This window comes from Chenopodium quinoa, unplaced genomic scaffold (assembly GCF_001683475.1).
Source record: "Chenopodium quinoa cultivar QQ74 unplaced genomic scaffold, ASM168347v1, whole genome shotgun sequence".
Taxonomy (NCBI): domain Eukaryota; kingdom Viridiplantae; phylum Streptophyta; class Magnoliopsida; order Caryophyllales; family Amaranthaceae; genus Chenopodium; species Chenopodium quinoa.
Window position 1 is genome coordinate 5,197,826 of NW_018744537.1, and position 11,387 is coordinate 5,209,212.

Here is an 11,387-nt window from a genome sequence, read left to right on the forward strand (position 1 = left end):
ACCCTATTTCTTAAACTCTCTTTTATTGTTAATAATTTGTGTAATTGCTTGTAGAAATAGAGGAGATAGAATTGAAGATACAATTCTTAAAGTTTGCTATTTTTTTTTATTTATTTATTTTTTTTATTCAATAAACTTGATATCATTTCTTGTTTGCTTTATAATGAGAGAATTACGAATAAAAACTTGTAAACAAAAGTTCAATGTTAGAAAATGACTCTTTACAAATTACAATTGAGCTCCTTTGACAATAACCATATAATTATACACTACGTAGTGATTATCATGAAATAGGGGCATAGATAGGGCCATACCTGCATACAATTGTGTTACATAACCTTGTGTAAATACTATCCAAAATGAACAACATAAGATACTAAGATCACATATCATCCCATGATTTACATCCTTGAAACAAAACCCTTAAAAATTACATCTTTCAATCTACCAAAAGGATACAAAAATGCTGATCTTATCATAAAGGGAGTATAAAATATTCGAGTAGTGTACCTAAAACGTCTAAAAACAAAAAAAAAAAAATTATCAATCCCATAGACATAATAAAAGATAAAACCGCAAACTGAATTAGCACCTCGGCTCATGAACCACACACTAAACCCCAACTCTACCCAAACAAGCATTAAGATACACCTCAAGATCGACCTCAACTTCTCTCCCCAAACTCTCCTCTCCAAACCTCTTAAGCCCTTTACTCAAAACCTTAGCCAAATACTCATCAACTTCAACACCCGAACCACTACACCCCCACCCACATTTCTTCATAACCCCATAAATCCTAACCATTGATTCCCTCCTCTTAGCCCCAATCAACGCCTTCACCAACCTACTCAACCCCTTCTTATCCTCCCAATTAATCCCCCCTTTCCCACCGTCGATTTCCATCTCCAACCCCTCGATCAAACGGTCAATATCTTCCTCCATTCCACCCATCTTATCCAAAGCTAATACCAAATCAGCGTAAAGGGATAGATCAGTCTTGTACCATGGTTCTGATCGGACGGTGGAGAATACGGTTAAAGCGAGGTCGCAGTGACCTTGTCGTAGAAGCTCACGTAGAGTAGCAATTAGGTCGGCTTTGATTAAACGTATGAGTGTCTTGTTAAGGGTTTCTTGGACTGTTCCGGTGGATCTTTGGGCCCGTTTTAGGGCTTGGACTGCTTGGATTGCTTCTGTGCTTAGTACTCGGCCTTTTACTAGTGGCCCACGGTTGTCTCTTGGCCCACAATAGATGGTGGGCCTGGGATTGGGCTTGGAGAGAGAAAGTTGGGTGGTGAAGGGTGTTAGTTGTGACGGAAGTAGGGTGGTTGCCATGACTCAGGTTTTTCTGGAGTTTTTTTTTGGGGGTTGAGTTTTGTTTCTGGGTTTTATTATGGAGGAATAATTGATTTTGATAGAGAAAAATTAAAAATATGTGAAATGACAAAAATGGGTCTAGGAATAGAAAATGAAGGAAAAACAAAAAGCGTCGATAGCAGGATTCGAACCTGCGCAGGCAAAGCCCAACAGATTTCGAGTCTGTCTCCTTAACCACTCGGACATATCGACTTTGATATCAAAACCGTCTAATTTGTTGATATATTACCGACGGATTTGAACTATGAAACTAGTATGCTTATATCCATAGTTCCAACTTTATATTTATGCAAACTTATGAAACTAGTATGCTTATATCCAATATTAGGCCCTAAAATTTGGGAGTCCATCGATCATCCAACACCACCCAAGAATCGGCACTGATCGCAAGTCACAAAACGTTCTTTATACATATGTTTTAAACGAGGAATATAAATACAGTAAATGTAAATGGGTAAATTATTTAAATTAGCTCGATTGCTTGTTGTAACAGCCAACATGAGAAAGTGATCGGGTGCAAAATCATTTGGATAACATCATAAACTGATAAACTGTGTGTACAAATTTTTGATTTAGGCAGACTTTCATTAAGTTATTGTAAGACAAGTTAAAGTTACCTTAAAAGTATTTAAAACTGCCCTTATACTTTACACAGTTAACATTTTCCTAACATAAATTTTACTCTTATAAAACACTTATAATGTATTAGATTATCATATTATTATATTAGCCTTCATAACATGTATTTATTAGAAATTACACATTAAAATACAAACTCTTAAATAGATCTGGTTCACACTAATTTATTGTGGACTACTAATAGTAGAGACACTATGGTTGTTTTATTGAATAAAAAAAAATCACTATATTAAAATAAAGGTTATTATGTTGAAATAAAAGTCATTGTGGCATTATTATAAAGGCTAGCTATAAGAGGTTAACTTCTTCTTTTTATCTAATGAAATTTTTTATATACTAATTAATATGAATAATAAACGACACTATGTTAAAATTAGGGTCACTTTGTTCAACATAACGTGTACTTCATGTTGACAATAATACTACCTTCGTTTTTTTTTATGTGCAACTTTTGCCATTTTAGTCCGTTCACTATTATGTGCAACACTACTAGAAATAGGCCGTTTTCCGACGGAATCATTCCGATGGACCTAAATTCCATCGGAAAATTCGAACTTTCCGACGGAATTTTGGTCTGTCAGAAATATCCGTTGGAAAAGATAAGTTCCGAGGGAAATTCCCTCGGAAATAATCCGACGGATTTTTTTTCCCTCGGAATTTACTTCTTTCGACGGAATATTCCCTCGGTAAATATCTACCGACGGAAAATTCCGTAGGTAGCTGTAAATTCCGAGGGAAAATAAATCCCTCGGAACGTATTTATTTCCGACGGATTAATTCCGTCGGAAGATTGCGACGGATTTTACCCCTTTCCGACGGAATTTTAATAAAAAAAACAAAAAAACCGGAAGTCCATTAACCCCCCTGATTCTCTTTCTTCTCCTTTTCTCCCTCCTGACCTCCTCCTTTTCTTTTTCTCTTTCTCCTCTCATTTTCCCCTTTCGTTGTCTCCTCCTCCCTCCTTCCCCTCTCTCCTCCTCCCTCCTTCCCCTTTGTTTCTCTCTCCTCCTCCCTCCTTCATATCCCCTTCATTTCTCTGTCCTCCATCGCAACCACCACTGCGCAACGAAGCCGCCTTCGTTTCTCTGTCCTCCATTGCAACCACCACTGCCCAACGAAGCCGCCACCACCGTCGGTGTGCAACAACACACCACCACCCGGTTTTTCATGTTACATTCGACCATGAAAACCCTAGATCTAGAGTTTTCATGGTCGAATTTGACCTTTAAAACCTAAATTCAAGCTAATTTAGGGGTTTTGAAGGAATTCAAGGTAAGTGGTCGAATTATTATTTCGTTTAATTTTCGTTTTTTGTGATTTTCGATGTTTAATTTTTGTAGATCTAATTTTCGATGTTTATTTTTCGTTGATTTTCGGTTTTTTTTGTTTTTCGATGTTTAATTTTCATTTTTTTTCTTTTTCGATGTTTAATTTTTTTTTGCGATTTTTAGGGGTTAATTGTTATGTTGTTTGCGTGGTGGTGTGGTGTGGTGTGGTGGGGTGGTGTGGTGGTGTCGGTGGTGGTGGGGGTTGGTGTATTGTGGTGGTGTTTTGTGTGGGTGGGATTGTGGTGGTGTTTGGTGGACTGTTGTTGGGGTAGTTTCGGTGGGGTTTGGTGTGGGTCGTGGTGTTGTGGCGTCGTTGGTGGGTTAGGGGTGGCTGTGGGGCGGATTGGGGTGTTGAGCAGGGGAGGGGGGAGGTGGTGGATCTGGGTGGGTGGTCTGAATATTTTTTTATTTTTTTTTTCCCAGATTTTCGACGGAAATTCCGTCGAAAGAGAAGCTCCTTCCTACGGAAGCCATGTTTCTTCCTACGGAATTACGTCCATCAGAACCTTGCGATGGACTTCCATTTCAGGTCAAACGTAGGCTCCGACAATTTAAAATTCGTCGGAAATTCCGTCGGTCGGGCCTTTAACGACGGAAAATCCCTCGGTATAAGCCAAAATTCCGACTAAGTGATCTCCGACAACGTGTTCCGACGGAATTCCGTCGAAAAGGGTTGTTTCCGACGGAATTAGAAGGTATACCGATGGATTTTTTCCGTCGTAAATAAGGTGTTTTCTTGTAGTGCAACTTTCTTTTTTCATTCTATTTTGGATAAACAAAAACCCTTTAAATTACTATGTTACCCTTCATTAAAAATTAAAACCTTTTTACTTTTACCCCTTATTACCCATAAACCCCCACTTAACTCAAATCATCTAAATTACCCTAACCTAATTACTCCCTCCATTTACTCCTCCCAACCGACACAACTCTCCATCTTCCCAACCACCTCATTAAACTGATCTAGAGAGTTCTTTAGAACCCTAGATCTGGTTCTTTGTCTTCTTTGTGTTCTTCGTCTTCTTTGTGTCCTTCGCCTCTTTCCTCTCCATTCCACCTCATGACATCTCCCTTTCCCTCCCCTTTCCAACGAAATCCAGAGTCCCAAATTTCCATGGCTGACCTAGATCCACTCGTTGACGCCTATATTGGCACCGACGACAACAGTGAGGCTAAGTTTATCAAGTCCCTGATTAACGATTTAAACAGAGGTGATGATTTTCCTCGTCGCCTATACACGCATGAAGATGGGCCAAGCTGCTGTTCTCCGACCACATTCAAGGCTTTGGGGGAAGTTTTAAAAAATATTGACGAGGCGGAGAAGAAGAACAAGGATGAGGGTGAAGGCGAGTCCCATGGCCGAAAAAAGCTTGATTTTGATGTCGTTTCTATAGATCTAGAGTCCCAAAGTGGGGAGGTCAGTGCTGCCCACCCCCAAGCCCCGATCTAAGGCTTTCAGGCCTCCGCCAAAGAAAAGGCAATGTAGGAAGGCGGCGTTGGTGGCGCTGAGGCGTATGCGGGGTTTGCCGGACTCCGAGTTCGTGGTGCTGTCCTCTGATGAGGAGGTTGAGCGCTGACCCTTGCGTAACGATTTCTAACCCTAATATTCTTAATTTTTTTTTAAAAAAAAAGTCCTAATTTTTGTTGGGTTGATATATGCTGGATACTTTGTTTGCTGTTGTGGGAATGTTTGACTGAATCTGGTTGCATGTTAGGTTGTTGGTTATGTGGAATCTGGGGATTTAATTGTTTGTTGTGTTGATCTATTCTAGATACTAGGGTTTGCTGTTGTGGGTATGTTTGACTGGATCTGGTTGCATGTTGGGTTGTTGGTCATGTTAAATCTGGGGGTTTAATTGTTTGTTCTGTTGATCTATGCTGGATACTAGGGTTTGCTGTTGTGGGAATGTTTGACTGGATCTGGTTGCATGTTGGGTTGTTGGTCCTGTTAAATCTGGGGGTTTAATTGTTTGTTCTGTTGATCTATGCTAGATACTAGGGTTTGTTGAGGAAATTTCTGTCACCCTGGATACTAGGGTTTGTTGAGTGTTTTAATTAATGTTGTATCTATTGCATGTTTTGTTGTTTTGTTGGAATAATGTTGGATGTTTGATGTTGGCTTCTGGTTGATGTTGCCTGTGTGGAGTTCATTGTGTTGTTGTTGAATTGTATGGACTATGTTAGGTTATGGTTTATGTTGTCTGTGTGGAGTTGATTGTGATGTTGTTGATTGGCATGGACTGTTTTGGCTTATTTTGGATGTTGGTTGTGTGTAGTTGATTGTGTTTTTGTTGATTGCCATGGTCTATTTTGGCTTATGTATGATGTTGGCTGTGTGGAGGTTCATTGTGTGGTTGTTCCTTGGGATAGACTATGTTGGTTGTGTGGACTTGATTGATGAATGATGAGGCTGGTATCTTGTGCATGTTCATTGTTGCCTAGTCAGTCCCTTAAAAGGAGTCCCCTGTGATTAGCTTGTGTTTCCTGGTTTGTATTGAGTCCCATAGTTTGATATGCTCTTTAGCTTACCCATATCCACATGATGAAGGGACTCCATTGAATTTCACTATGCACAAGTGAATTGCTCCATCAACATGCATAATGATGTTGTTGTTGAGGTACCCTTGTGCATATGTGTAGTATTCAACAATGACACTATAACCTCTGATTGATTGAGTGCCCACATAAATTTTCTATCTTTGTCATTCATATTCCATTAAAAATGTGGGTACAAAAGACAATACCTTTGACTAATGAACATAAAACATTACAAAAGACCACATCATAATCTAAAGACATTTGTAATACTCCGTATTTTTATGTATTTTATAAATTATTTTATTAATTATAAAATATATTTTTATAGTACTCAAGTATTTTAATTAAATATTTAAAGGGCTAAAGTATTTAAATTATTGAGTTTTATAAAAGTATAATCTATTTTGGGCTAAACGTTTATTAATCGTTTGGGCTCTTTTAAATAATAGTATTAAACAATACTTACATACTCCTAGTGGACCAACCCATTTTATTTAAGTAAGCCCAATTCTTTTATTTGAACCTTTGTGGGTCAAATATTTCATGACTAAAGTCCATTTATTTATTAAGCCCAAACAGAATCCCTACTCTCTACTCTATAAATATCCCCCAAAACCCCAAAATTTTCACACACAATAGATCAAAAATCAGATTTTTGGGGGTAAGCAACTTTTCTTTTCTTCCTTTTCTTCCTTTTCCTTATTACTTTCCTTTTCTTTTCCTTTCATGCGTGGGATGGCTGCCACCCACATCACCACACGCCACCTTGCTGCCGCCACATCACCCTGCCGTCGGCGACCCGCCGGCCACCATCACGGTGGTTCTCTTTCTCCCTCCTCTTGTTTTAATTATTATTCCTATAATTATATATTATGGATTTTTTATTTTAATTATTGAAATATGATTAGTATATTTTATAATTGTGTTTTGACAACTAAAGATTATAAATTTCAGATTTTGTATGGTTTTAAATTATGATTTTATAAAGTATTAAAAGTTAGGGTTTTAACTATTAAAGTGTTGATTTTTAGGGTTCTAATAATTAATTAAATTAGGGCTTTCATTCCTATTGAATTTATAAAGATTAATTAAACATAAAAACTGATTTTCGGTAATCAAATTCCGATCTACGTTCTTAATTATTTTTAATCACGTTTTAATCCAGCTGAGATTATAACTCGTCCGATTTTTACAAAAAATAGTGTTTTTCGTGTGTAAACAACATTCTAATCATTTATTTCTCGTGGCCAAAATCAGCCTTTAAATAGGGTTTTCAGACAAGTTTTTGATTTTCGACGAAGTTTAATGTTTTAAAAATAATTTTCAGATTTATTTGAGTGATTTAAATATTAATAAGTGTGCTGGAATTTTTATTTAAACACCATGAATGAGTTTTTATTTTGCGGTTTTAATTACCCACTTAAAGAAAGGGTTTTAAAGGTTTTAAACCAAAATTTCAGCTTATTAGAGAGTGTTTAAAATGTTTAAAAGTTGCTGGAAATTTGTGTAATCAAGGGAGTAATTGAGTTTATATATTGGGATTTGTTAAACATCGCCCGCAAATTACCATATAAAGCCCACAAATAAGACTTGGTATGACAATTATGCCCATTTTCTAAAATTGAACAAATCTCGATTTAAAAAATGTGGAGCCGTACTGGGTCGCCGGGGGAGACCGGAGGGCAGGCCGGAGATGCGGGGGACGCCGGAGGTACGTCGTCGTCGACGGAAAACGAGGTAAGTCACCGTTAAAATTCACGGTTTACCGTAGGAGTGGCTCCAGCGCCTAGGATGGACGCCCTTACCGTAGCATGGACGTCCAAGCCAGACGCCAGAACCACCACACCGGCGTCCAGCCCAGACGCCCAGACCACCAGACAGGCGTCCTGGCCAGGCGCCCCTCCATTGGCTGAGGCGGCCCTGCCAGGCACCAGTCCAATGGTTGTGGCGGCCCTGGCAGACGCCACCCTATTTTTTTTTTTCTTTTTTGATTTTGTTATTGTTTTTTATTTTTTTTTATTTTTTTAAAAAATCGAAAATGATTTTTTTTAAAAATTCGAAATGGGTTTTTTTTAAAATTAATTTTGAAAATTCGAAATAGGTTTTTTTAAAATTAAGTTTGAAAATTCGAAATGGTATTTTTTTAAATTAAGTTTGAAAATTCGAATTGGGTTTTTTTAAAAATTAAGTTTGATTGTTGAGAAAGGTTTTTTTTTTTAAATTAAGTTTGACAATTCGAAATTGTATTAAAAAAAAATTGGAAATGGTTTTTTTTTTTTTTTTTGTTTTTAATTTATTTCAAATTGAAAATTCAAAACGGTGTTTTTTTTAAATTATGTTTAATAATTTAATGTTTTTATCTATGTAGTGAGTAGATTTGTGTTAATGTATACCAAAATATGTAATTTTTTATGTGACTTTTATAAATGATTGTGTTTAAAATTTGTATGTGTATGTGTATGTGTATGAATAATATTATACATAATTATGTTTTTTTTTGTGTTAATTCTGTGTAAATATAGAAATTAAATGTATTATCCGTTAAATGTATTTATTATAATATATAATTGATGCAGGATTATGGTGGAGACGGAAATGATTACAGTGGGATATTTGGACATGATGGTCCATTCGAAGAAGCTCAACAAGCGATTGATTGGGCAAAACAGGTTGCAATTGCAGCTCGATTTTGCTTGGTAGTAGTAACTCATAAATCTCAACGGGATGGTAGAATGGATCGCATTTTGAGATGTGACCTTTACCGCAAAAGAGAAGAAAGAGATTTTCGTACAGCCACTCGGTTTGATACAAAGCGGAAAGGTTGTGGGTGTGAGTTCAGAGTAAAGGTTCGACAACTACGGAGTCGTGACGGTTGGGAAGTGATTGGTTACTCTAAATGGGGGTATCACAACCATGAGATGATAGTATATGAAGAGGGTCATCGACAACTGAGCGGCTTAAGTCCTACTGCGAAACTAGTTGTGAAAGAAATGAGTGATGCTCAAGTCAAGTCTGCTAAAATATTAGCATCTGTGTTAGAGAAATTTCCAGAAGACCATCCAAACCGAAGACACATGTACAACGTCAGACAGCAACTCAAGTTTGAACGGTCAGAGGGAAGGAACCCTATACAGCAGCTGCTACACCAGGAACAATCACGTGGTTACCTGTTCTGGTTTGATTCTGATGAAGATACAGCGGAGGTGACTCATCTTTTCCTTGTGCATCCTGATTGTGCTGATATGATCAAGTCTTGGCCATTTGTGATTTTGATCGACTCAACGTACAAGACAAACAAGTACAAGTTCCCACTGGTTGAGATCATGGGGATGACTCCAACGAACCAGAACTTTCTGATTGGTCATGCAATCATCAAGGATGAGACAGCTCCAAGTTATTATTGGGTCTTGGAGAAGATGAGAAACTACATCGGGCCTAATGTTCATCCAGCAGCCATCATCAGTGACTGTGAGGGAGGTCTCTTTGCCCCCATAGCAGAGCTATTTCCAGAATCGAAGCACTTATTGTGCACATGGCACATCAACAACTGCGTGAAAGTGAAAGCCTACAACCTTTTCAACAAGAATTTGGAAATGGCAGAGAGATTGTTTAATGGTAAGTGGCGGAAGATCCTACAGGCTACCACAAAGGAAGCGTACGAGCGAGAATTGGCTAACTTCAGGGATTCGTACCAGTGGTGTCCGGCACTGGTGGACTATGTGATGCAGCAATGGGTCCCTCACAGGGAAAAGTTTGTCAAATATTGGACAAACCAGGTACTTTATTTCGGGAACACTACAACATGTAGAGTTGAGAGCGCTCATAGAGCTACCAAGGACTGGATTGATTCATCGACCACTGCTTTGGATACACTGTTCGATAGACTTAACAAGTCAATTGAAACTCAGAAGAACGGCATCAGGAACTCTCTAGAGGACTCTAGACGACGACATGGTACGATGTATAGCCATTTCATATTTAAGATTCTCCATGGTCGTGTGTCGCACTACTGCTTGGGGTTGATTCTCACTGAGCTGAACAGGATGAGGGACTTGGCTGACGAAGTGTATGCTCGGTGCGGGTGTGCTATTTCAGTAACTCATGGATTACCTTGCGCATGCACCATTCACCGCGTTATTACAGAAGAAAGGGCGTCGTTACATGTTGATCAGGTTCATTCATTCTGGCGGACGCTCGTTATTGGTGAGCATGCTGATACTCAAACGACCGACCGTGAATAGGAGGAGTTGGAGCAGTTTCGTTCGATGTACGACCGAGTGTCCTCCAGTCATCCTTCTATTATTCGTGACGCTACTCATGTACTTCATGACATATTCCACACGTCTACCTTAGATTTTGAGGAACTCGAAGGAGTTGACCGTCCTCGAGGTCGGCAACGGCGGAACAGGAGTGCGTTTGAGTATATCCGTGGTCTTGGTCGTGGTCGTGCTCGGACATCGTCATCTATTCGTAGTCAATCTTCATCGTTTGTGAATATGCCCCTGAGAACTGGTACATTTTGGTTTTTTACATTGCACATTGTTTATAAGGTTACTCCTGCCTTCTTAACTGTGTTTAATTATATGGTGAATAGGAAGAAACGATGTTGATCAGTTTCCGTACAAGGACAGGATACCTAACATCATCATGTCGTACTTGGAAGGGTGGAATGATGTAGTCGGAGATGGTAACTGCGGATTCCGGGTCGTGGCTGATGTTTTTCAAATGGGCGAAGACAACTACAGTTTGGTGCGTCAGTTGATGTACAACGAAATTTCCTCTAACCGAAATGTTTATCGTCATGTGTACCAGGATGACTTGGATGGCGCTCTGCGGCGTATCCGGTGGGGAGGTGGACCTTGCGGTCAAAATTATTATTTTGATGCGCCCCTAGATCTGTTTGCCGTTGCAAACATTTACAAGTGCGCGGCCATGCATTTCGGGCTGGGGTTGCATAGTCAAGCTTATTATCCTTGTACCACGGTTCTCCCTTGCGATCAACCTCGGGTGCGAATACCGGTTGAACCATTTCATGTAGTAGTGGTCACACATGGGAGGAACCCCAGAGGGCGGCCTCTGCAACTCCGCAATCCATAAGCGGGCCACCATCGGAAACTGGTCCCACGTCCCAGTCATGATATCCGGCCATTGCACGACGTAGTCCCTCGACGATGCAGGTCGGACCGCCTTCATCGGGCATGCCGGGGGAGGAGGGACAACTTGGACAAATCCAAGCTGGCGAAGACAACGCTGGGGCATGTACGCCTCGACGATCTCACGATACTGAATGAGTCCCGTGTACAGGGTCCTGGGTACCCTAACACTAGGGTTCGGGCCGAAAGGCATCCAGTTCACCTGCACATAGTTTTAAAATTTAATAACATGAATATAATAAGTGCATATAATAAAATGTAGAAATAATTTATAAACGTTACCTCTAAGGGGGACAGCCTGTCAAGCAATAACCGTATCGATCAACGGACTTCTTCTCCGAGCGCGGACTCCGCG

The 11,387-nt window shown here is 39.4% G+C and overlaps 1 protein-coding gene and 1 non-coding gene across 2 annotated transcripts; both read right to left on the reverse strand.

Moving 5' to 3' along the window:
• Positions 1 to 612: 612 nt before the first annotated feature.
• LOC110698864 lies at positions 613 to 1,332 on the reverse strand. Its single transcript, XM_021876380.1, has one exon. It carries the CDS (start codon positions 1,330 to 1,332, stop codon positions 613 to 615), a length of 720 nt encoding a protein of 239 aa, XP_021732072.1.
• Positions 1,333 to 1,484: 152 nt separating this feature from the next.
• TRNAS-CGA lies at positions 1,485 to 1,566 on the reverse strand. The gene has a single exon. It is a non-coding gene; the product is annotated as a tRNA-Ser (tRNA).
• Positions 1,567 to 11,387: the final 9,821 nt, after the last annotated feature.

Bases quoted from the DNA above. Each gene is read 5' to 3' on its own strand.
- LOC110698864 (XM_021876380.1), bottom strand. From the start codon at position 1,332: ATGGCAACCACCCTACTTCCGTCACAACTAACACCCTTCACCACCCAA.